Consider the following 24,966-nt stretch of genomic DNA (forward strand, 5'->3'; position numbering starts at 1 on the left):
GATGCTAGGGTGCGCATCTGATCTTCTGAAAGAAAGGAGGGCCCGCTAACTAGAGGAGGTGGTGGCATGGATGTGGAAGGTCCAGCTGAGCTGGAGGGTATATCAGGGATATCCAAGTGGCTAGGTGGAGGAGAGTGATGGTCAGACTCATGATGTGGGTTCTCGGGCTCTAGGATTTGGGCTTTTCTCTTTGGTACCTTCACCCACGACCCATCTATCTTATGAAATTCCATTCTTCTCATTGTGCCCTCATTATAATAGTCGGTGTTTCTCAAGGGCTTTGCAGGTTCATTTGTTGGAATGGAAACTTTGAAGTGTTTGAAAACTAAGGTAAAGATCATGCCGTAGGGTAAACTAAACCTAGAATACCTATGACATAGGGCAATGTAGTTTAGCATAAGTCTAGGGAGGTTTAGGGGTATCCCTAGTAGGATATGGTGCATTATAACTAAATCTCGCTCCGAAACAAAATCGAAGCGACCGGTTTTGAGAAATAGGACCCGGTTGACAATACTTAAAAGGAGTCTCATCTCTGCATTTAGGTCCTGGAAATTGACAACATCAAGAGGGCCGCAGTCCTCTCTTCCTAAAAGTAGATTTAGGGCTGATTCCCTTTGGGAATGTGAGGTTGGAGCCTCACCGTCCTTAGGGATTTGTAAGACAGTGGATAGGACATCTTCATTGACTTCTACTAATGTCCCCCGGACATATGCAGTGTACCCTTGGTCCCCTAAGGCCATATTGCTAAAAAGTTCTCTAACTAGGCCGGGGTAGGTCGAGGTATTTAGGGTACAAAGGTGCTCCCACCCTTGGGCACGGAGTCTCTCTCCAATAGAGAACCCCTCATGATCTAAAAATGAGAAATCTATGTACCTTCCGGTCGTGACTGTGCGATTTGCACAGGAAATAGTCGTGGTTGGCGGAGCAACCGGAGGAGACGGCGGGGAATGTTCTTCCCTCCGTTCCTCATCGTCGGCCGCTGCCCTAGGTCGCCTTCCACGGGTTGTCCTAGCTCTTTTGGGTGCCATGATTGGAAATCCTAAGAAAAAGTGGAGAAGGAGGCTAGGGTTTGTGATGGAGAACAAATGGAGGCTAGGATTTTCGTTTTTGGTCGGGGATGAGAGAAGATAGCTCGGGTCGGCTCGAGCTGTTTCACTTATTTTAAAAACCCTAGTTCGGTCCCCGAGACGTCTCCGCGACTAAGGCGAGACGTCTCGCCTGGGGGGACGTCTCTGCGACTTGCCAGAGACGTCTCCGGCACTGAAAAATTTCAGACTGAATTTTATCTTTTCCCAAATTTTTATTTAATCGCCCTAAACAACATGATTTCTTTTGATAAACACAGAGTGAATTTGTTTGTGATCCTCCCCATTAATAATACACCCTATAATAATTTGGTTATGATTTTTGAATTATTAATATTGAAATGAGGAATGTTTGACCAAATTTCGAATACCTATGATATAGGCTCTGAAAATATCTCTATGAAGAGTCCAAGGGAGGGTAACCATCCTCCGGAAAGTCAAACAGTTCGTCATTTAGATTAGATGGATTCATGCTTTCACTTATATTGACCTTGAGATGGATTACTAGTTTGAGTAGCAAAGCAATGCAATACAAATTCAATTCATTTGCTAGGATCATACAAGCTTAAAGCATTCCTCAAGAAATTGAATCTATCTTTACAAAGGGGCTTTGTAAAGATATCAGCCAATTGATTTTCAGTACATACATATTCAATCATCACATCATTTTTCAGCACATGATCCCTAATAAAGTGATGCCTAATCTCTATATGCTTTGACTTAGAGTGTTGGACAGGATTTTTTGTTAAATTAATTGCACTTGTATTATCACATTTAATTGGTATATTATCCATTTTGATACCGAAATCTTCAAGTTGTTGCTTAATCCAAAGAACTTGGGCACAACAGCTTCCAGCTGCAATGTACTCAGCCTCAGCTGTGGACAAGGCAACTGAATTTTGTTTCTTGCTAAACCAAGAAACCAAATTGGCACCCAAGAATTGACATGTGCCACTTGTGCTTTTTCTGTCGAGTTTGCACCCGGCAAAATCAGCATCGGAATAAGCAATTAAATTTATGTCAGATTGTTTAGAATACCATAAGCCTACATTAGATGTCCCTACTAGATATCTAAAAATTCTCTTAACAGCTTGCAAGTGTGATTCCTTAGGACATGCTTGGTATCTAGCACACATACAAACACTGAATAATATATCTGGTCTACTAGCAGTAAGGTAAAGTAGAGAGCCTATCATACCTCTGTACAATTTGCAGTCTATACTTTTACCTTTTTCATCTTTGTCAAGCTTGCAACTTGAGCCCATGGGTGTGCTGATTTCCTTTGCATCCTTCATCTTGAATTTTTCCAACATTTCCTTGATGTATTTGGACTGACTGATGAAGATGCCCTCCTCTGATTGTTTTATTTGTAGCCCAAGGAAGAAGTTGAGCTCACCCATCATGCTCATTTCAAATTCTCCCTGCATAAGCTTGGCAAACTCTTGACAAAGACTATCATTAGTAGCACCAAAAATTATATCATCCACATAAATTTGTACAAGCAATAAGTCATTTCCTTTTCTTTTAATAAAGAGGGTTTTGTCTACATTTCCTCTCTTAAATTTGTTTTCAATTAGGAAATTACTTAATCTTTCATACCATGCCCTAGGGGCTTGCTTAAGGCCATACAATGCTTTATGCAATTTATACACATAATCTGGATGTAAGTGATTTTCAAAACCTGGAGGTTGTCCTACATAAACTTCCTCCATTATATAGCCGTTTAAAAATGCACTTTTTACATCCATTTGATAGAGTTTAAAATCCATGAAGCATGCATATGCCAAAAGTAATCTAATAGCTTCTAATCTAGCAACAGGAGCAAAAGTTTCATCAAAGTCTATTCCTTCCTCCTGATTATATCCTTTGGCCACTAGCCTGGCTTTGTTTCTTATTACTATCCCATCTTCATCTAGTTTATTTCTATATACCCATTTGGTGCCTATAATTGAAACATTAGGGGGTCTTTTCATTAGAGTCCAAACTTTATTTCTTTCAAATTGATTTAATTCCTCTTGCATAGCATTCATCCAATTATCATCTTTTTCAGCTTCTTCCAGTGATTTAGGCTCTATTTGTGAAACGAAAGCAAGATAATTACTAGTATTTCTTAGAGAGGATCTAGTTCTTATACCTTGTGAAGGATCACCAAGGATTAGATCCTTTGGATGACCATGTGCATACCTCCATTCCTTAGGAAGATCTTGAATTCTTGATGGAGGTTGATCTTCTTCACCTTGCTGATTTGTATCTTCTTTGATCTCATCCTCATGTTGTTTGTCTTGTATGGAGAATTCCTTCATTCGTTCTTCAAGTATACCTGCATCACCATCTTCTTCTTTTCTAGAAGAATCTCCATTAGCTTCATCAAAAACAACATGAATGGATTCTTCAACAACAAGAGTTCTCTTGTTGAAGACCCTGTATGCTCTACTAGATGAGGAATAACCTAAGAAGATCCCCTCATCTGATTTAGCACTAAATTTGCTTAGATTGTCCTTTCCATTATTTAAAACAAAGCATCGACAACCGAAAACATGAAAATAGCTTATATTTGGTTTCTTACCTTTTATTAACTCATAAGGTGTTTTCTTCAAGATGGATCTAACTAATGCACGGTTCAAAATGTGACATGCAGTATTTATTGCTTCAGCCCAGAAATATTTTGGTAGATCCGATTCGCACAACATGGTACGAGCCATATCTGCTAGTGTGCGATTCTTCCTCTCTACCACCCCATTTTGTTGGGGTGTTGTAGGTGCCGAGAAATTGTGATTGATACCATTTTCGTCACAAAACTTTTCAAAGTGCTGATTTTCAAACTCGGTACCATGATCACTCCTAATTGCTTTTAATTTAAGATTGAGTTCATTCGAAACTCTATTATGAAACTTGATAAAAGCGGAAAAGGACTCATCTTTATGTGCAAGAAATGAAACCCATGTAAAACGTGAAAAATCATCAATAATTACAAGACCAAATTTCTTACCCCCTAGACTAGCAGTTCTAGTGGGTCCAAACAAGTCCATGTGAATTAGTTCCAAGGATTTTGTTATTGAGACTGTTCTTAGACTTGAAAGAATTTCTTGTTTGTTTCCCTAATTGACATGCAGCACAAATTTTATTCTTTTCAAAGTCTATTTTTGGTAGTCCTTTAACTAGATCCTTTGTAATTAATTTAGAGATTAAATCCATGCTAGCATGCCCTAACCTACGATGCCATAACCAACTAGTCTCATTGACTTTGGGATTCATGGCTACAAGACATTGGCCATCCTTCATGGTGAGATCATCAAGATCTACCATGTAAACATTTCCATGCCTATGTCCTGTGAGTATGATCTCATTATCAATTGGACTACTAATTATGCATAGTGATGATTCAAATGATACTTTAAATCCCTTGTCACAAAATTGACTTATACTTAATAAATTATGTTTTAGTCCATTAACTAACAATACATTATCAATGAATGAGGAGGGTGATATGGAGATTTTACCAACACCAATGATTCGGCCTTTAGCATTGTCTCCAAATGTGACTACTCCTCCTTTTGATTCCAAGGTGACGAAGAGACTCTTGTCACCGGTCATATGCCTTGAGCAGCCACTATCAAGATACCACATTCTCTTTTTATTCCCAGCTGCAAGGCATACCTGCAAAATGATCACGTGAAGCTCTTAGGTACCCAAGTTTTCTTGGGTCCTTCGTGGTTAGTGTAGTTGGTTCCCTTAGGCACCCATACTTTAGTTATGTTTTTAGCTTTCACAAATGTACTCTTGTTAGTTTGGATCTTTCTTTGAATACAAGAGTAGGCTTTATGTCCATTCTTTCCACAATGAAAGCATATAGGTTTTTCAGTTTTTACATCTTTTGCTTTTACAAAGAAATTCTTTAGATACTTTTGTTGCTTGTTAGTTTTATATCCTAATCCGGCTTTATTAAAAACAGCTCTTTGATTTGAAATCTATAAGATTTAATTTTTCAGAGCTTTGTGTAAATTTTTCAACAATTGGTTTGTACTTATGTACCTCATTCTTAAGATTCAAATTTTCTTTGACTAGTTCTTCCTTATCCTTTTTAAGAGATTCAACATTTTGTGCAAGTGAGGTATTATTATCGAGTAGGGATTTTACTTTTAGATTTAATTCCTTAATTACTGTTTTTGCCTTTTCATTTTCAATGGTAAGTTTTGAATTTTTGATTTCTAGGTTAGTAGTGTTAATATTTTTAACGTTCTCCTTTTCAATTAATAGGTTTTCAATATCTTCCTTCAGTTTTTGATTGGAGGCTTTTAATTCTTTATTTTTTGCTCCTAACATACTACAATCACCCATAAGTTCTTGAAAAGCTTCATACAATTCTTCTAAAGTAAAATTTATGGTTGGGTTTTGACATACCTCGTCGTCTTCGAACGCCATGAAGCACAAATTGGCGGTCTCTTCCTTCTCTTCCTCGGAGGATGATGTGTCACTATCATCCCATGTTGCCTTCAATGCCTTCTTCTTCTTTCCAAAATACTTCTTTTGTTGAGGACATTCGGAACGAATGTGTCCCGGTCTCTTGCAATCATAGCATATGATTGGGTCTCTTTCTTTTTCCTTTTCTTTTTCCCAATCATTTCTCCCTCCAAATTTCTTTCTTGGGAAGGGTTTCTTTCTTCTCATGAATTTCTTAAACTTCCTTACTATCAAACCCAAGTCCTCATCTTGGCTTTCTTCTTCACTCTCACTACTCTCTTCTTCACACACACTTGAGGTAGCCTTGAGTGCGATTGTCTTTTTCTTCGGCAACTCTTCTTCATGTTGCTTCATCGTGAGCTCATGCGTCATCAATGACCCCAAAAGTTGTTCTAGCCCCAAGGTGTTGAGGTCTTTGGCTTCTACGATCGCCGTGACCTTTGCTTCCCATGCTTTTGGCAAAGACCTGAGAATTTTACTCACAAGTTCCGGGTTAGTGTAAGATTTACCCAAGCTCTTTAGACCATTAATAATATCGGTAAAGCGTGTAAACATGCATGTAATAGTTTCATTAGGTTCCATCTTAAACAATTCATATTTGTGAACTAGAATGTTCACTTTGGACTCTTTGACTTGATTTGTACCCTCGTGGGTAACTTCAAGCCTATCCCATATTTCCTTAGCGGAACTACATGTGGAGACTCTATTAAACTCATTTACATCTAAAGAACAAAATAATGAGTTCATGGCTCTCGAATTGAGTTGAGCCATCCTATCATCATTCTCATCCCAATCCTCCTCAGGTTTGGGAACTCGAATGCCATTAACCACGTGTGATGGTTCTTGTGGTCCCTTGACTATAACCCTCCACAAGGCATAGTCTTGTGCTTGAATGAAAATTCTCATTCTAGTCTTCCAATAGGTATAATTTGTCCCATTGAAGAGTGGAGGTCTATTGGTTGCTTGCCCCTCGGCAGGAACATTGTTAAAGGGTGTTGCCATCTAGATCTTTGGCTAAGACGGTTAGGTCTTTCAAGAAATACACAGAGCACCTGCTCTGATACCACTTGTTGCCCAGAGATGGTCACCCAAGAGGAGGGTGAATTGGGTATTTTAAAACTTTTCGCCTAATTAAAAATAAAACACACAAATATATGCACTAAAGTAAAGAAGGAGGAATGAGAAAGGTCAATCGCAAACACAAGGTTTTATAGTGGTTCGGAGCTTCCACTGCTCCTACATCCACTCCCCAAATCACCTTTGGGAATTTCCACTATAATCCAAGATTACAGTACGGTAGTTTTGCGAGTTCACTACCTAACTCGTTGTTTTACACCGGGCTCACAACAAACCCTAACACCCCCAATTTCACTTAGGCTTGGGACGCCTTTCCCTTGTTCCAAGTCCCTTGACTGGAACAAGCACCACAATGAAAGAGTTTACACAGAAAAGAAAAGCTCTAGAAAAGCAAATATGGCAATGATGAACAATAGAACCCGGAAGAATCCTTTTGCCGTTGGAAGCGTGGGAAATGGTGATTCTTCCGATGTGGATCGCGTAGATTTGAGTGTGAGCTTTGAATGCACGAGCGGAAGAGAGTGGTTGAGCTTGAAATCACTTGGGAAGCTTGAAAGCACTTGATTTCTTCACTTGAATGCACTCACTCCCTTGAACTTCTCTCTCTTGCTTCTCTCTTAAATGATCTAGCTTTTTGGGTTGGTGAAAAGTTGTTTTGAAGCACTTAAGAGCTCCCTTTTATAGCCCAAAAAGCAAATATAGCCGTTAGAGATAAAGTAAAAGAGATTTGAAATTCAAACCAAACCTGTAAAAGTTGTCAGTCGCGTCCCAGGCGTTCCGGAGACGTCTCCGCTTCAACGAGAGACGTCTCGGCTACAAGATTTTACTTTTTACGTTGTCTGGGGTCGACTCGGCACTTTACGGGGACGACTCTGCTTGTTTGCACTTTTTGAATGGGGACGACTCCGCTGTCTCGGGGTCGACTCCGCTTCTTTATCTCCGAAAAACATGTCCTCTGGAATTCCCTGAGAGAGCCGACTCCGCTCTTTCAGGGGACGTCTCCGCTGCCTTATCACCGAAAAAATCATTCTCTGGAAAACCCTGAGAGAGCCGTCTCCGCTATCTTGGGGACGACTCGGGAAGTCTCCTTTTTACTTGTGGGGACGACTCTGCTTGCGGTGGGGACGTCTCGCGCATATCTCTTGAAAACTGCCTTTCTGCCGCCACTGAGAGAGTCGACTCCGCTACTGAGAGAGTCGACTCCGCTATCGTGGGGACGACTCGGCAGGTGCCGGGGACGTCTCCAAGTGTGCCAGTTCTTCCTGTTTGTGCCAGAGACGTCTCTGAGACTATCAGGAGACGTCTCGGCTGTCCCTGAACTTTTTCTTTCATCTCAAAAAATTCTTCAATAAATTCATAAAAATTATGGGAACTTGCCTAGACATTTCTTAACAATATTCTTAATAAAACACATGAATTTCTCAATTAAATTGTTAAGATAAATGGAATTATACTCTAGTGTTTTGTATTCATCAAAATCCATTAGGGGGTCAACAGTTCATCTTCGGAGTATGCTTCCGGAGGCATCTCTGAGGTTGCCTACCAAAGAAAATCCAATTGGGCTCGGTCTTCAAACGATCGACACATCAATTAATCTCCAAAGTATGCTCTCGGAGGCATTTCTAAGGTTGCCTACCAAAGAAAATCCATGGAGGCTCGGTTTAAGAAAGCCTGAGGCGTCTCCGGGGTGTCTCCCTTATTGGGGCCCAAGCGTCCCTAGGGTATCCCAAGTCGAGTACGCTTGTCGTAATTATCTAATCTAAAAGACAAATACTGCAATAGAATTTGTATTGAAAATAAGTCTGGACTACGATGAATCTTGCTTGCAGTAGATTCGAAGGTTGTCAGAGTTCCAAGTCCGTGGGATCGGAGTACCATCGAGGTGCTTTGCAGAGATCCGCATGAGGTCGAGCACGGCATTGCGAGGCATATGACACACCATGGGCACCTCGCGACCTCATGCTGGTTGTTCCTCCCTTCAATTGATGTTGATGTAGCTGGGGGTTGGGGGCCCTTCCTCTAGCACCAATCTGTTGTCGCAGAATCCCCAGCTACATCAACATCAATTGATGGGAGGAACAACCAGCATGAGGTTTCGAGAAGCTTGCGGCATGTCACATGCCTTGCAATGCTATGCTCCGGCCTCGCACGGATCTCTGCAAAGCACCTCGACGGCACTCTAATCCTGTAGAGTTGGAAATCCGATAACCTCCGCATCAACTATAAGATTCATTATAGTCCAAATTTATTTTCAATAAAAATCATCTTGCAGTATTTGTCTTCAGATCGAACAATTACAACAAGTGTACTCGACTTGGGATACCCTAAGGACGCCTAGGCCCAAATAAGGGAGACACCCTGGGGATGCCTTGGGCCTCGTTAAACCGAGCCTCCTCGAATTTATTTTGGTAGGCAACCCCAGAGATGCCTCCGCAAGCATACTCCGGAGATGAACAGAGGCGCCGACCTCCCGAAGATCGAGCTCACTCGGATTTTCTCTAATAGGCAACCCTAAAGATGCCTCCGAAAGCATACTCCGGAGATGAACGGAGGCGCCGTCCTTCCGAAGATCGAGCCTACTCAGATTTTCTCTGGTGAGCAACCTTAGAGATGCCTTCGGAAGCATACTCCGAAGATGAACGGAGGCATCGACCTCCTAAAGACCTAATCCACTCAGATTTTTTTTGGTGAACAATACTAGAGATACCTCTGGGAGCATACTCCGAAGATGAACGGAAGTACCGACCTCCTGAAGACCGAGCCCACTCGAATTTTCTCTGTTATTAGATGCCTTCAGGAGCATACTTCGGAGATGAGAAGACCAACCGCCACATCGAAGGCTCGACGAGTCAACCAACCTCTTCAGGTTATGAATGGCCTGAGCAAAAGAACTGACTGTCGCGCCGAAAGCTCAACGAGTCAACCGACCTCTTCAGGCCAAAGATGGCTCGAGCAAAAGAACAGACTGCTGTGCCGAAGGCCTGACAAGTCAACCAACCTCTTCAGGTTGGAAATGGCTCGAGCAAGAGAATTGGCCGCTACGCTGAAGGCTCGACGAGTCAATCGACCTGTTCAGGTCAAAAATGACCCAAACAAGAGAACCGGCCATCACGCCAACAGCTTAACGAATCAACCGACCTCTTCAAGTCGAGAATTGCCCGAGCAAGAGAACAGGCCGCCGCGCCGAAGGCTCGACGAGTCAACTAACCTCTTCATATCAGAAATGGCCCAAGCAAGAGACCGAGCCTACTCGGACTTCCTCCAGAACTCTAGCATGGGGATGCCTATGGAGTAGGACTCCAGAGATGATCAACCCCGGAGGCGCCGACCTTCCTCTACCAAGCTTACTTAGAATTTTTCGAGGGCCAGACTCTGAAAAAATCGACTAAGGAGCCAAGACAAACCGAAGCCACTAGCAAGTAAAGGCCGAAGTCAGGTACTTTAGAAATTTTCTTACTTTCATTATCTTTTAGTATATCTATTCAGCTTGATAGAACTCGAACAAAAAAGGCTACAATAAAAAGTCAAAGCTTGGAATGACGACCTTGACTCAAACAAAAAAACAAACAACAAAGACAAAAATCGAAGCCAAGTACTTGAAAAATTCTTTGTTTTTATTAAGTTGTAAACTTTTATACTAACCACCATAGAGGCCGAGCAAATCAAAAAGTACACTGAGCTCAGTTTACCTGAGCAAAAAGAAAAAAAAACTTCATTCTTCGCCGTCCTCTCCTTCGCTATGTTTGCCACCGACACATTCAAGTCTCCCTCACAAAAGCTTTATCCTCGATCGAGATAACGACATGACTTCCACTGCCCAAACTAAGATGCAGTTCAGCCTCAAAAGTGGAAAGCAAGTGATAGAAAAAATACTGGACGCCTCGACCTCGAACCGAACCGATTTCGGTATAAACCGAGGTGAACAACTTCGACCCCAGCCGAGGAGCCATCAGCTAAGGAGACAATCAACAGTGTCAACAAGGACTAACAGTCCTACTAATGGGCAGTCGTGACAGCTATTGGTTGTTGCGATAGCTCCGCATTCAATGCACAGTCAATACCGTACACCACCCATGCGGACTGGCTTCCAATGCCGCAGTCGTACTACCGGCCATTGCCTAACCATCATTATACACACATCAACCCAAGTAAACGACAAAACCAAACACCCTATATAAAGGGGTAGATCGGGGGACCTTAGGTATGCTTTTGCATGCTTATGTTATGCCATATTGTGTGACTCTCACCTAGAGAGCTCCACTCTACTCCAAAATTTCTTTCTTTCACTGTTGCATCTTTATCCTGACTTAGGCATCAGAGAATCTCCTGCCGGAAACTCTTCAGCAAGCAGACTTCTTGCAGGCCATCCCCTCCGAAGGAGATTACTTCCTACACCTTGTCCATCTCGATTTCTACTGACCTCAAGGCCATCTGAGCCGCGCTCCAACCTCAGTCTGGGACTCAGCGGCAACATAGGCGGTCACATCTTTTTACCTCCATGCCTATAAAAAGTGGGCCAAAGGATCCCAAAAGAGGGGCTCTCACAACTAGAAGCTCTCATAGCTAGGGAATCTCTAGCTCAAAGCTCTTATGGTAAGAGACTCTCAACCCCTTATCTACCATTCTACTCTCTTTCTTTTTGACAGACTAGCATATCTATGAGAAGACCGAGGCCGAGGTGAAGAACAAGGCCGGGGTGAAGTCCTAGGCCAGGGTGAAGACCGAGGCCGGGGTGAAGTCCCGGCCGGGGTGAAGACCCAGGCGGGGGTGAAGCTTGAGGCCGAGGTGAAGTCTCAGGCCGAGGTGAAAAGGCCGAGATAAGAAGGCCGACTAGAAGAAGATAATACTATATACTAATCTTTTCCTTCATATTTTTTATTTTTTGTTGCTACTCCAAAGCCTTCTCTGACTTAGGCATCGAAGGGCCTAGCCAGGGCCAATTCGACAAGCCTTTCTCTTCTTCCTTTGTGTACAGCTCAGCATCTCTCTGCAGATAGACTGTCACCCTCCAAACCTCTATAGTCGGACCAGTTTCTGCGGCCACAAAATCCGAGGACGAGGTGAAAAGGCCGACCAAAGGAGGCCAACTAGAAAAGACAATACTATACACTAATCTTTTCCTTCATATTTTCTAGTTTTAGTTACTATTCCAAAGCCCTCTCTGACTTAGGCATCGGAGGGCCCAGTCGAAGCCAATCCAGCAAGCCTTTCTCTTCTTTCTTTGTGTACAGATCGGCATCTCTCTGCAGATAGACTGTCGCCCTCCAAGCCTCCATAGACGGATCAGATTCTGCAGCAACAATAAAGTTGTTTTTGTTAAGGTTAGATATGGAACGCTTAGATTTCTATGAAGCTACATCTAAGAAGAGAATTATCTTTTCAAGTCAACACCTTCGTGCTATCAATATCTATGTCTCCATTTGACTTTATCTGCATTGTAGAAGGAAGTGATGAAAAGAAAGCTTATGGGCTAGGTGGCACAGGTTTTGATCGGCAATTGGAGAAAATGAGCCAATTAAGGCTCAAAAGCCTCAATCATTTAAGGTTCTCAATTCAATATGTGAGGCCCATTAGTCAACATCCTAATGTGCAATGAAGAATGGATGACAGAATCACGTAGCCAACTCCAATGAAGTTGCCATCATTTAAATCTCCACATAAAGCAGAAGGACACTAATGGATGCAACTGTAATCACACGGACAGGACATTGAATAGGAACTCATTACCATAATTCTGAAACCAACTTTGATAGCCCTTCCTACAGGAAATCTGACAGCACTATCAATAGTTTCTGCACTCCAATCAACGATCTTCAAACAACCCACCTTGAGCATCAACTACAACTAAACTAATTCATGAAACAGTGATAGAAACAGCATAAAGAGTTTGACGGTAGCTCCTACAGAGGAACAAATCAGTGGTTAAAAGCACCCTTTCATGAAGAACAAGTTCCATAGCAACATGTTGTGCATATGGCAGCCTGATCACCACTACTTGATTAATTTGAAAAGATCCCAGCAGTTAGTTAGTGAGTCCACCACATATATCATGGGTAAGAAACAAATAATTAACAGAAACACAAGCTATCTATGCTAATTCTCCAAAACCTAACACAAAACTTTCAGCAATTTATTCAGCTCGATTAACAAATATCCATCTACCATTCTTCTGAACTTTGGCTCCCAAAAACCCTTTGATAAGCACCACATCGCTGAGGTGTCGCTGCAACATCATGATTCCAGTCCAAATAATACAGCCTAGGAAATTTAGTAGCTAGCAAACACTCCCTAACACAAGTTTCACTTCAGGAAAACTGGACTTTAACAACACATTTTGCTTCCATCTATCCTAGATTATTTTGTGCGAACAATGTCAGATCCATAATGTAGCAAAATCCAATGTTTTGAAACAGAGATCATTGATTGAACCACAAAAGGGATCAGATCAAGGATCACCAGTTCAGCCATCAGATCAATCAGAATTGAAATGCGACATTATAATGATACAATAAATATATGAATTACCAACTATTTATATATAAAAAATTAATCAAAAAATATAAATAATATATTAAAAAAACAGCACAAAAAAAAATTGTGAGCATTTTATCTAATGACTTTTAGCACTCTCTATCATCACACGGCATTATAGTAATGCATGGCATCATAATATCATCATATTTAGTTCAACTTTTAAAAAAGGGCGACAACTATGATAAAAAAAAAAGTATCATAAAAATCCCATGATCCTTAAACTGCAAGATGATTACACAATTACTGGATTCCATGATCCCCGTTAGTAATTTTTTTTTATGAAAAACGTAAACGTAAATATATCGCGAAAAAACAAAACGATCAAAAGATCCCAAAACGAAATCGAAGCGACAGGATTTACAGACACATTGATCGATCTAAATTTCCATAACAGAAACAATCGAAACAAAGTAAATTCTACTAATGATCGAAACTGAGACCCTATAATCCATCGATCGACCGAGGAGATGGCCGTTCGCAGTATAGGGATCGGAGAAGAACCCAAAATTTAGATCGCGGGAGGCGCAAAGGAGCACATCAGACATGTTTTAACAAGCGAGAAGAGCAGAGGGACCTAGTGCCGCTGACCGTATTCCGCCGTCACGGTCCGTCGTCCGCAGAGGAAGAGCTCGCGCTGGCTGGCGATGGGTCGTGGGAGGGGAGACAAAAGTCGCGCGGCCAAACCACAATCCCAATTGTGAGCCAAGGTTTTGACCCCCCATAACGGTTTGAGCACACACCGATTCAATTTCTAGCGCTCACCGGTTTGGTGAAATAACCCGCTCTTTTATGTAGATATAAGGTATCCTGATCTGTTCCATTTGTTAAATTTATTTCAAAGTTTTCTGTTTCCATAGCTAATTGCATGTGTTCTGCTAAGAAATTTTTCTACAAAAGTATTTTTATTCTAAGAATAATATATATTAATTTATATTTTTCAATCTATAAATCTCTGTCATTATAAAAGCTTAATTCTAATCAAAAAGAACTTTAAATAACTATAATTAAAAAAAATATTTAGGTAGAATTCTATAGAAGATACACTATCTCCTATGTGACTAGGAAGAAGAGTCGAGTCACATCGAAATTCAAGACATGACATGCTTTATTTTTCCTAAATTTTGAGAAGTTGGGTTTTATCTCTCCTATTCAATTAATATGTGCAAATATAGCGATTTTAAATTCCTTTTTTGGTAATATATTTTTAAAAAAAATTGAGAAAAAAACCTATAGAGGTGATCCTAGGTCTATGTCAACCCAAAAACTCAAATAAACAACCTTATTAGGCAAGTTTGTTTCAAGTTAAAATTAGAACAAAATCAGCTCCTAGGAGCCTTTATGATGATTCTCACAAAGGAGAGTTCTCCAAAAAAAATTTGTAAGCTAGTACTCTTGCAAACTTCATGCGTTGGAGCTGTTAAGATAATGACTTAATGTTTTAACTAATATGAGTACTCATCATAAGGATAGAAAAGAGATATTCTTCGAAGAAATACCTTAATATGATCACTCAATCAATTTTATTTGTACCACATTGAACCTTTATATGGGATTTCTAGCATAGAGATTGGATATCTGTTGTTGGTGACCGTATGGTGGGCTTAAGCCCCATCCTCTCGAAGAATCCAGGACATGATTTTTTTTATATTATCTTATATATTTATGACTAATGTTTTAAAAACATAATATTAATATTATTAATATTAATAATATTAATATTATTAAAAACATAACTTGTTTTAATAATTTGTCTCTCTCCATGCCTATTGATCTTTTAAAATACAAATTAGAAAAGATGGAGAGAGAGGTCCCTCCAACGAAGGGCCTACCTGACTATTAAAAGTTGAGACACATAATAAGCCTAACTCTGATATTACTTGTCATGGATCACAGCCTAAAAACTTAAGTTATCGGGAGGAGGACTCGCCTAAACTAAACTCATGTGAAACCCTTTTTATTAGTCAATATGGAACTATGACAATCTTTTCCACCCAATCTCATGATGCACTCATCATGGTTAGCTCTTACTCGAGAGAGGGTACCCCACTCATGACTTGGCTCCTACTCTTCCCTACCAGTCCTCATCGATCTAAGTATCCTTTGGTGAGGGGTCCATATAACTAATAAAGGTTGTGACACATAATGGGCTTGGCTTTGATATCATTTGTTACAAACTCACAACCCAAAAACTTAAGCTATTAGGAGAAGGATTGGACTAGGCTAATAAAACCATATGGCACCCTTTTTATTAATCAATATAAGACTATGACACTTGACATACATTTTGAAAAATTATTATGTACAAAAAAGATTATAAAATAAAATACAAATTAGAAATGATGGAGAGGGAGAAAGAGAGAGAGGGACTGAGAGAGAGGGAGGGTTCTTAGTGCTAGACTCTCTTTAAAATATGATGAGTTAGAGGATGTTAAGCAACGCATGGATTATCTTGTCTTAACTTTTGGTATTTTGAAATCGGTGAATGCTATACAATTAATAGACCCACCCACTGCCTGGGTCCTTCTTGACCCTACAAAGTTCTCCTTGATCCTAATATTCTCCAATAAGGGGCCCACCTAACTAGTAAAAATTATAATGCGTAATGGGTCTCACTCTGATATCACTTGTCATAGACTCACAACTTAAAAACTTAAGTTATTGGAAGGAGGACTGGCCCTCCAGTGAATGGCCCACCTGACTAATAAAAGTTATGACGCATAATAAGCCTAGCTCTGGTACTATTTGTCATGTATTACAGTCTAAAAACTTAAGTTATCGAAAAGACTGGGCCATACTAAACTCATATTAGTTAATGTGGGACTATGACAATCTTCCCCACCCAATATTATGATGCTCTCATCATGGTTAGCTCTTACTCGAGAGAGGGTGGCCCACTCATAGCTTAGGTCCTACTCATCCCTACCCGTCCTCCTTGATCCAAGTATTCCTTGATGAGGGGTCCATATAACTAATAAAGGTTGTAACACAAAATGGGCTTGGTTTTGATACTATTTGTTACAAACTTACAGCCTAAAAGCTTAAACTATTGGGAGGAGGATTGGACCAGGCTAATAAACCCATATGACACCATTTTTATTAATCAATATAGGACTATGACACTTGACATACATTTTGGAAAATCATTATGTACAAAAAGGATTATAAAATAAAATACAAATTAGAAATGTTGGAGAGAGAAAAGGAGAGAGAGAGAGAGAGAGAGAGGGTTCTTAATGCTAGACTCTCTTTAAAAATTAAAATATGATGAGTTAGAGGATGCTAAGCGACATGAGTTGTCTTGCCTTTACTTTTATGGCATTTTGAAACCGATGGATGCTATACTTGGTAGACAATCAATATGAGAAAGAGTCTATTTATTGAGATAGCTAATGGAGAATTGTAATAGTTTTCTGGGAGAGGCATCCATTAGACTCTTTTTCTTTCTTTCTTTTATTTTGGAGATTCAACATGAGAGTGAGTAAAATATAGTTAGTTTCTATTTCTTCTCGATGGTTGATATGTTAATGAATCACTTAAGATGGGTGAGAAAAGCAAGAAAGAGAAGGATTGTTCGCATATATAACAAAAACTTATATATAGAGAGAGAGCAAGCGAGAGAGATAAAGACTACGCTCCATTCGAATAAATCTGGAAGCAAATTTGGTTGCTTCCGAAGCTATCAAACCCTGCACCAAACTCCAAGTAATAAGGACCCTGGTTAATAGGTTAATGGAAGCTATTAAGGAAAAAAAGGAAGCATTAATGAGCCGCTTGTACACTCTTCCCCTTTCTCTCTATTATTTCAAAAAAAAAACACTTCATTAGTTGCTGGGTACCAGCGTCAAGTTTCAAAGAAAAGCACTTTATTAATTTTTGAGACCGATGTCTTGGATATTTTTGCAGTGTTTCTGTTTATCATTCTAGATTAAGTGTTTATTCGGGAGTGTTTATGTTTATTGATAATTGGTTAGTGTTTATACTTTGGGTGTTTCTATTTATTTCTAGAGGGGAGCATATGAAGGTAATGAACACCTCACAGGTTTTTGCTTATCCATGGCCCATTTATGTTTACTCTTGTAAGGTTTACATTTATTTTAAACTATTTTATGTTTATTGTTTTCAAATTTTGTATTTATCCTCCGTCTTGCTATTTATCGTAAGTGAGTTCTGACCTGACCAAAGGTGGGGGGTTGAGTTTCTATCTATTTTTATATTATTTTTATTTATTGGTATAGAGTGGATATTTATCCTGAAGAGTTTGTGTTTATCCTAGAAAGGTTAGTATTTATTTGATGTTTCTGTTTATTTTTGCAACAGAGTGCAGGTTTACTAATTTGTGTTTACTTTTAAAAATTAATGAAGTGGGTCTCAGCAATTACTAAAGTGTCCAGTTTACAGGGGAGAGTGAAGATCATACACTCCCAACCTCTCTCTCCATTACAGCAGCGCTACGTTTCAAAAACTGATGAATGCCAGAAAACATATCTATCTGAATCACGGAGCAAAATCAATAACTTGTCTTGTCCCCAAATGTGTCAATGGTGAAGTTCCGTTAAGTGTTAGATGTCATCCGAGATATCTAATAGGCATGGGGAACAAGCTCTTGAAGTGGACGGACAATGTTTGATCGCTGTGTATTTTTTTGATAAGAATGGGAGGTGGTACCCACCCAGCACTTATTTTAAAATGTAGAAATATGTATAGAAGTGGTGTGTTACTTATGAATTTCCCTATAGTCAAAACATTATATACAGAAGTAAGAATGTACACACTGTCTGATCAGTGTGCATCACAGTCATGAAATCCTCTCATAGTCAAACACCCAATGCCTAAAGGAAAATTGTGGCAATTTACATCCCTTCCATTCCGAGACGGCTCAAAGTTTCCAATATCACCCTAGTTTTTGAGAAGCCAATGGCTTCTACTATAAGAATTACGTCTTGACGGTAATTTATGCTGTAGAGAGAGATACGGCTCCAGATGGCTACTCTAAGAAAATATTATTACTATTAGAGTAAATTATAAATTTTTTTTTTGAAGTTTACGTTTATTACACTTGTACCCACTAGTTTGTAAAGCCTACATTTATATTCAGTTATATTAACGGTATTAGTGAATCCATTTACCTCATATAAAAAGTCAAAATTCCCCCGAATGATGAGTAAATTACAAAAAATCCTAAGATTAGGGATAAATTATACTTGCATCCAATAGTCTGAAAAATCTACATTTATCCTTCGAGGTTTGTTTTTATCCAACACTTTAACACATAACTTAACAAAATGTTAGCCAAACCATTAACGTAAATCGAACCTAAATGCCATATAAGAAAAAAAAATTACCAAACTAGCCTTAAGTAATATAACATCCACCCAAGGAGGAGATCAGCTATGAGGTTCTATGGGTATGAGCTTTTTCTTGATGAATTATCAGAAAAAGCTATATGCCAAGAGAAAAACAATCTACATCTCTCAAGTAAGTGGGTGCTTCTAATTTTCTGCTGAAAGAAACAAATATCATGAATTTTATCGCTTGAGCCAACTTGTCCATGGTCCAAGCTAGGTTATAGAATCACAACTGATGCACCCTCCAAAAAAAAGAGTTCTCACGCACATATTGATTTGGATCTTTTTAATGATAGGCTACTAGAGCTAGTATAGCTCTGTATGTAGATATAGGAATCCTCATTCACAATGACAATATTAAGAAATCATGCCTACAATATTTGAGAAGTAGAATTCAAAATTAGTAAATAATACACCGACAATTCTGATCTCTATGATATGGTAGGTGGAAAAACAAGAACAAAATTTGATCAGAAAGGATAGAGACTGGTCGAGAAGGATGTTTGTCGTCAGATGTTGGTTAGAAAAGAAGATTGCTGTTGGTCGCTCATCGTGAAGGGACACTCTTGGTGGGTTGGCAAAGTGGAAAAGAACCCTAAACACTTAATCTTAAAGAGAAGAAGACTCTTGAAGGTATGATACTTCGAAGAGTTTCGAGAATTAGAAAAGTAAAAGAAGAGCCTTATTTTCTTATAGAGGTAAATTTGACTTTTTATAATAGATAAACGATTCACTAATGCTGTCAATTTAAATGGGTGTAAGTATAGATTTTTAGAAAATATTGGGTGTAAGTGTAATAATGATAAATTTTAGAAAAATTTTGTAAGGTTATTTTGGTTATTTTCTCTCTTTTTTTTTGACGTGGCATTTGGGTCCAATTAAAAGTTAACAGTTTGACTAACATTCTGCTAAGTTATGAATTAAAGTATTGGATAAAAATTAACTCGATAAGCATAGATTTTTATAGTATAATTTATTCCTAATTTTAAAAAAAATATAAATTATTATTATTATTATTATTGTTTTTTCAAATGATGCCATGAATTTGGGCCTCATCTAAACCCTAACAACCCAACAGGTCCGGCTGCGGCAGGTGAGAGTAACTTAAAGCTAGGTGGGTTCTCTGCCTCTGCCAATCCCTCTGTCATCCGGTTTGATCACTGCACCAAACGCCCACGCGACTCCGTCCATGGCAGTGACTGGCGCAGCCGTGGCAATTCTTCCTCGTTCCCTGCTCTCGTCCTCTTCCTCTAGTTGCCATCACCTCCTCCTCTTATTCACCGTTTCCTCTCGCCGCTTCCGTTCGTTCTCCTCTCTCTCTCTCTCCGCACCTCTCCTCTTCCTAAAACCCCACTACCTCCACCGCAACCTCCCAATCCCTTGCTCTAACCCCAGGCCCAGACCTCCTCTCTCCCTCTCCCTCTCCCTCTCCGCCCGCGGCTTCGCCGCCTCTTCCTCCTCCGGTTCCAGCTTGACCAACCCCACCACCTCCTTCGACTGGTCCGACGACGAGAATGACGGCGAGGACGGCACCGCCACCGCCAAGTCGAAGAAGAAGACGACGACGGTCGACGACAAGAGCCGCAATCTTCCCCCACCCTACGATCCCTTCAGCAAGAAGCCGGTGATCGAGGAGCCCAGCGACCCGTCCAACCTCCAGGAGATCTTCCACAAGATGCGCACCGAGGGCCTCACCAACCACGCCATCAAGATGTTCGACGCCCTGTCCAAGGACGGCCTCACCCACGAGGCCCTCGAGCTCTTCTCCGTCATCAAGGACAAGGGCTCGATGCCCGACGTCGTCGCCCACACCGCCGTCATCGAGGCCTATGCCAACGCCGGCGGCCACTCCAAGGACGCCCTCCGCACCTTCGACCGCATGCTCGCCTCCGGCGTCTCCCCCAACGCCTACACCTACACCATCCTCATCAAGGGCCTCGCGAGGGACGGCAAGCTCCCCGAGGCCCGGAAGTACCTGCTGGAGATGATCGGCAAGGGGATGCGGCCCAACGCCGGCACCTACCTGGCCGTGTTCGAGGCGCACGTCAAGGGGGACAGCACGGACGACGCCAGGGCGCTGCTGGAGGAGATGAAGGGGAAAGGGTTCGTGCCGGATGAGAAAGCGGTCAGGGAGAACCTCAGCAAGCGGGGCCAGGTATTCAGAAGCATCATGAGCTTGCTCTTCGGCAAGTGAAGTGATGATGTGCATCGCAAAAAGGTGCTTCCTGGCTTAGAACTCGGAATTTTTTTTTCTTTTTGGCCCACTTGTCTGCTATGAAAAACTAAAATCTGCTTCTAATCTTGGAATGAAACACCCCCTCCTGTTGTTTTGGTATTATTACTAGTTCCTATGTACAACTTCTTGGTCGGATACTGGATTCCGAATTTTGACTCAGTTCGGTATACCGAACTTGAATTGCTGGTTAATGCTCTAGCGTTTATCCATATCTTTTGGGATTTCTGATTGTTATGCGTTCTGTTGCTTAATGCTCGAGTGTTTCAGCATCTCTTTAGAAAGTCTATCCACAGAGGAAGCATTAGATTGAGTGCTTTAAAACGTCAAATAATGCATAAGCAGGGCTTGCGAGTTGAAATCTGGACAAAACAATACAAACAGTCGTGCTCTTCAGACCCTCGTGTGCAAATTGCTTGTGCCATCTATATTTCTACTTGTTTGTGAAGTTTTTGCCGTTACTGGATGTTTAGACGATGGAATTGGAAATATGGCTGATGCTGGAGCTCTAGGTCGCAAGTCCGGGCCGAACGGAATGCAAATTTCGACCGTACAAGTCTCAAGATCCGACCATATGGGTCGCAGGTCCTGACTGCACAGGCCTTGGATGTGACTGACCACTAGTTATTTTTTTGTCCTGATGTTAGTTAATTTCACAAAGTTTTAAATTTTATAAATTTTATTTTAGAACTTTTAATATTACTTGGAAATTTAGTAGTTAGGATTTTTCGAGTTAGAGTAGGACTTAGAATTTTATATTGAAAAGTCGGAAAAAAAAATCTCCATAAATATCCATACTGGGCTCCTCTTGTAATCATCCTTAAGATCCTTGAGCAGTAAAAATTTTATTATGGAAATTATTCTTCTCTTGCCTTCTCTCTATTTTCTCTCTCCTCCTATTTGGTGGATTTCTAAGGTTTAGGATTGAGCATGTCAGAGTTGCATCCTTGGAGTGGCCGACTAAGGTAGTGTTTCTCGGCCTTATAAGAAAGTGATCTGCCCTTGCTCCTCTTTCATCTACCATCTTCCTTGTGTCGTACGTGTTGTATTGGGGTTTCTACATCACTACAATCAATTGTGTCGATATACCTTTTCTCTTTTGAGTTTTTAATTCATGTTCGACACCTCCCTGGTGTCAATTGGTTTCAAAATACGATTTCAAGATGTTGCCTCGTCGCTGCAATATCGAAGAAGATCTTGAACGTATATAAAATGTGCGTGATATTGAAGTGGATGACCTATGTTGACGGCTTCGACAACTCCAATAAGAAAATTAGCTTCTTTGACAACAAGAGCAATGAGAACCTGACATTGCCAGGGTTCGAATTACTACACTGATAGAGATCCCTTTGATGATGAAAGGGAACATTCCTATGAAGAAGTGAAAATTTTCAATCTATTCTACAGTAAAAAAGCATCTTCATCGAGCGAAGAAGATACCCGACACAAATGTGAACAAAGACAATATCGAACCATCATGAATTCGGGATCAAAATAGATGTCCCTTACTTTGAAGGATGCACTGCAACCGGACGAGTTTGTAGATTGGGTTCAAACTGTTGAATGAATTTTCGAGCTCAACGAAATCCCCAGTGATCGATGTGTCAAACTAGTCACCCTCTAGCTCAAAATGTATGCATCAATTTGGTGGAAAATTTTGAAGCGATGATATGAGTATGAAGGACAAGAAAAGATTCGAATGTGGGACAAGATGCATCACGAACTTAAATATAAGTTCCTTCATAAAGATTATCTCTACAATAAATTCCTTAAGCTCCACAATCTTTAGCTACACAACATGATAGTACAAGAGTACCCAATAAAATTTGCGCAACTCCTCATGACATGCGACATTAAGGAGCCCAAAGAGCAAACCATAGCACGATATCTTGGAGGATTGAATCTTGGAATCAAGCAAGTCGTGTAACTTCAACCCTATTGGATGCTGAACGAGGTGATACAATTCACAACAAAAATCAAGAAGCAACAACTAAGAACAAGTAATTCACTCTTTCCAAGGTATAAAGATGGAGCGTTCAATTGGAAGAGTTCCATATCGAAGACATTGACATTCTTCGAAGCCAATACCTCCCAACCACCTCAAAAGAGGGACCAGGGCATCCTTAGTAGCCTCGGCCATTCCAACATTGTTGCCTTCAACCTCGTAAGTATTTCAAGTGCCAAGGATATCAAATAGCAGTTGACTGTCCAAATAGAAAGCTCGTCTCTTTAGTGGAAGAAGAATTATACGCAAAAGAGGAAGAAGATCAGCCAATCAAGTGGGATGAGGAAAGCCTGAGCAAGGAAGAGCTAGTGCATGCTGATCGAGATGAAGCCTTAGTGGTCTGCTGCAGCCTGGATATGATTGTGATAGCTGATGATGAAGACTAGTCACATCACATCTTCCACTCTAAGTTCACTTCACATGGTAAGGAACTTGCAATAGTTAGTAAACTAGATCCAGAAGATTATGGCCCATCGAAATTAGGGATCACTGAAGAACTAACTGAACGGGTAATAAAAAGAGTAATAACAATGCAAGTGGAACTCCAACAAAAGAGAACATCAATATCATCCATTTTCCAGTCAACAGTTCAGCAACTGCAAACTCCTCAGGCACCTCTCCAAGCTTGGCACCCTTAATGCTGTCCATACATACTTCTGGAGATGTGATTTCAACGCCATCATTGCAACATAGGGCCAGCTCATCTTAACCTTTGATGGTGTTTCGTTCTGATGGCACTGGAACTTCAATATCCCCATCAAACCAGTTGGTTGATATATATAGATCGATTTGCAGAGGATTATCAAGTCTGCTCTGTCTTTGCTGGTGTAGTTGCTGACATCTGTCATGCCTTGGATGGAAAGGTTATTCCCTTTTGTGATGGTATCATGAGTCAGCTTCCAAAGGACCTCTCTAATTCCATGCTCGATCTGTCTGTCAAACCTCCTATATTCTCATGCTTTCGTGATATTGCCCTTGCAATTGGTGACCGTTTGGAGAAATATGTTCGCTAATGCTTCAAGGAGCTGCCGCACATCTGGATGCTAGTGATGAAGAAAGAAAATTGGAATTTTGAACTAGGGAGCTGAAAGGAAAGAGACCTTTGGTTTCCCTGACGATAAGGTAGCTGCAGTACCCCTGAGAAGATTGCATGATCTCGTTGCTCAGAAGAGGGGTTATGTGGATCTACAGGAGGCCTCAATGGAAGATTCAGTGTCATGTTGCTATGGAGCCACACTTCAAAAGGACTCGAGCTTTACTACTGCTTGTAGTTGGGCTACTACAAGTTCTTCAACATTTTTGATTCATAGCAAAACTTCCTTACAATACCATCAAAAGATTAAAGCCAATGGTACTTTGATGTACATGGTAGCTGCTGATTGGCTAGACCCTAGCAAGCATGAAGATGATCTTGGTGGTTGCACTAGTCATTGTTCAGAAATATGCTGCACAAGGTGGTAGGGAGTTCTTCATTGTAAACATACAGGTACCAAGATCAAAGGAGATAATGCTTATAGGAATTAAGGTTTAAGCTCATTCCATATATTTCTAAGGGATCATGGACAGTGAAGCAAAGTGCAGACAGGCAAGCATGTTCGGTGGGTTTGCAAGGGTATGTTCAAATAAATTAAGTTATCTGAGCCATCCAATGTAGATGCTAAGAAGCAGCATGATCCTGAGCAGCCTATCATGTCATGAGGTACTGAGCTATACTTTCTGCATCCCTCCACTCCGTTCAACCTTGGCATTGGTTTTATCAATCTTTCAGCTGCATTGGACTGGGTCTCGTCTTCTTATCATTAAGAACTATCTCAACTTTTTGTGCTCATTGCCTTATCTCGATCCTTTTGCAATGTGATCAGCTATCGAAACACCATGCAATGAAGCATTTGATTCTCCAACTAGGGGTGCAAATGGGTCGGGTCGGGTCGGGCCATAAGTAACCCTGACCCAACCCAATTTCTTGTTTGGGTCCTAATTTTAGACCAAGAACCAACTCAATAGAAGATCGGGTCAGGTTAATTCAGATCCACGGCTACGATTTTTAACCCAACAGGTCATTCGGGTCGGATCGGATCTATGTATAACTCGGATCCAATCCAAAAAATTCAAGTCCGGTTTGTGTCCGAGTCGGATCCAGTTCAGAACCCAAAAGAATGACATTGACACAGCAATATAACTGTAGAAAATGAATTTGGACAGGTTGAAAGCTCATTATGGATGTCC

General features: G+C 40.6%; 2 protein-coding genes and 1 pseudogene across 4 annotated transcripts in view; 2 read left to right on the forward strand and 1 right to left on the reverse strand.

Annotated features, from left to right (window-relative positions):
- Positions 1-13,888, reverse strand: part of LOC103720702 (anaphase-promoting complex subunit 13) — a 28,375-nt gene extending 14,487 nt beyond the window's left edge. For 2 of the 3 annotated variants that reach the window (XR_005507734.1, XM_008810538.4), the window contains exon 1: positions 13,732-13,878. The gene's annotated coding sequence lies outside the window, so the exon portion shown is untranslated. Of the gene's footprint in view, positions 1-13,731 lie in introns of all 3 variants that reach the window. The other variant, XM_008810537.4, reaches the window with a different exon arrangement.
- Positions 13,889-19,615: 5,727 nt separating this feature from the next.
- LOC103720703 (pentatricopeptide repeat-containing protein At4g38150-like) lies at positions 19,616-20,959 on the forward strand. Its single transcript, XM_008810539.3, has one exon. It carries the CDS (start codon positions 19,692-19,694, stop codon positions 20,694-20,696), a length of 1,005 nt encoding a protein of 334 aa, XP_008808761.1. The 5' UTR covers positions 19,616-19,691; the 3' UTR covers positions 20,697-20,959.
- Positions 20,960-23,471: 2,512 nt separating this feature from the next.
- On the forward strand, positions 23,472-24,371 carry LOC113463618 (annotated as a pseudogene).
- The last annotated feature ends 595 nt before the right edge of the window (positions 24,372-24,966 follow it).

The sequence above is a fragment of the Phoenix dactylifera genome, unplaced genomic scaffold, assembly GCF_009389715.1.
Source record: "Phoenix dactylifera cultivar Barhee BC4 unplaced genomic scaffold, palm_55x_up_171113_PBpolish2nd_filt_p 000267F, whole genome shotgun sequence".
NCBI lineage: Eukaryota > Viridiplantae > Streptophyta > Magnoliopsida > Arecales > Arecaceae > Phoenix > Phoenix dactylifera.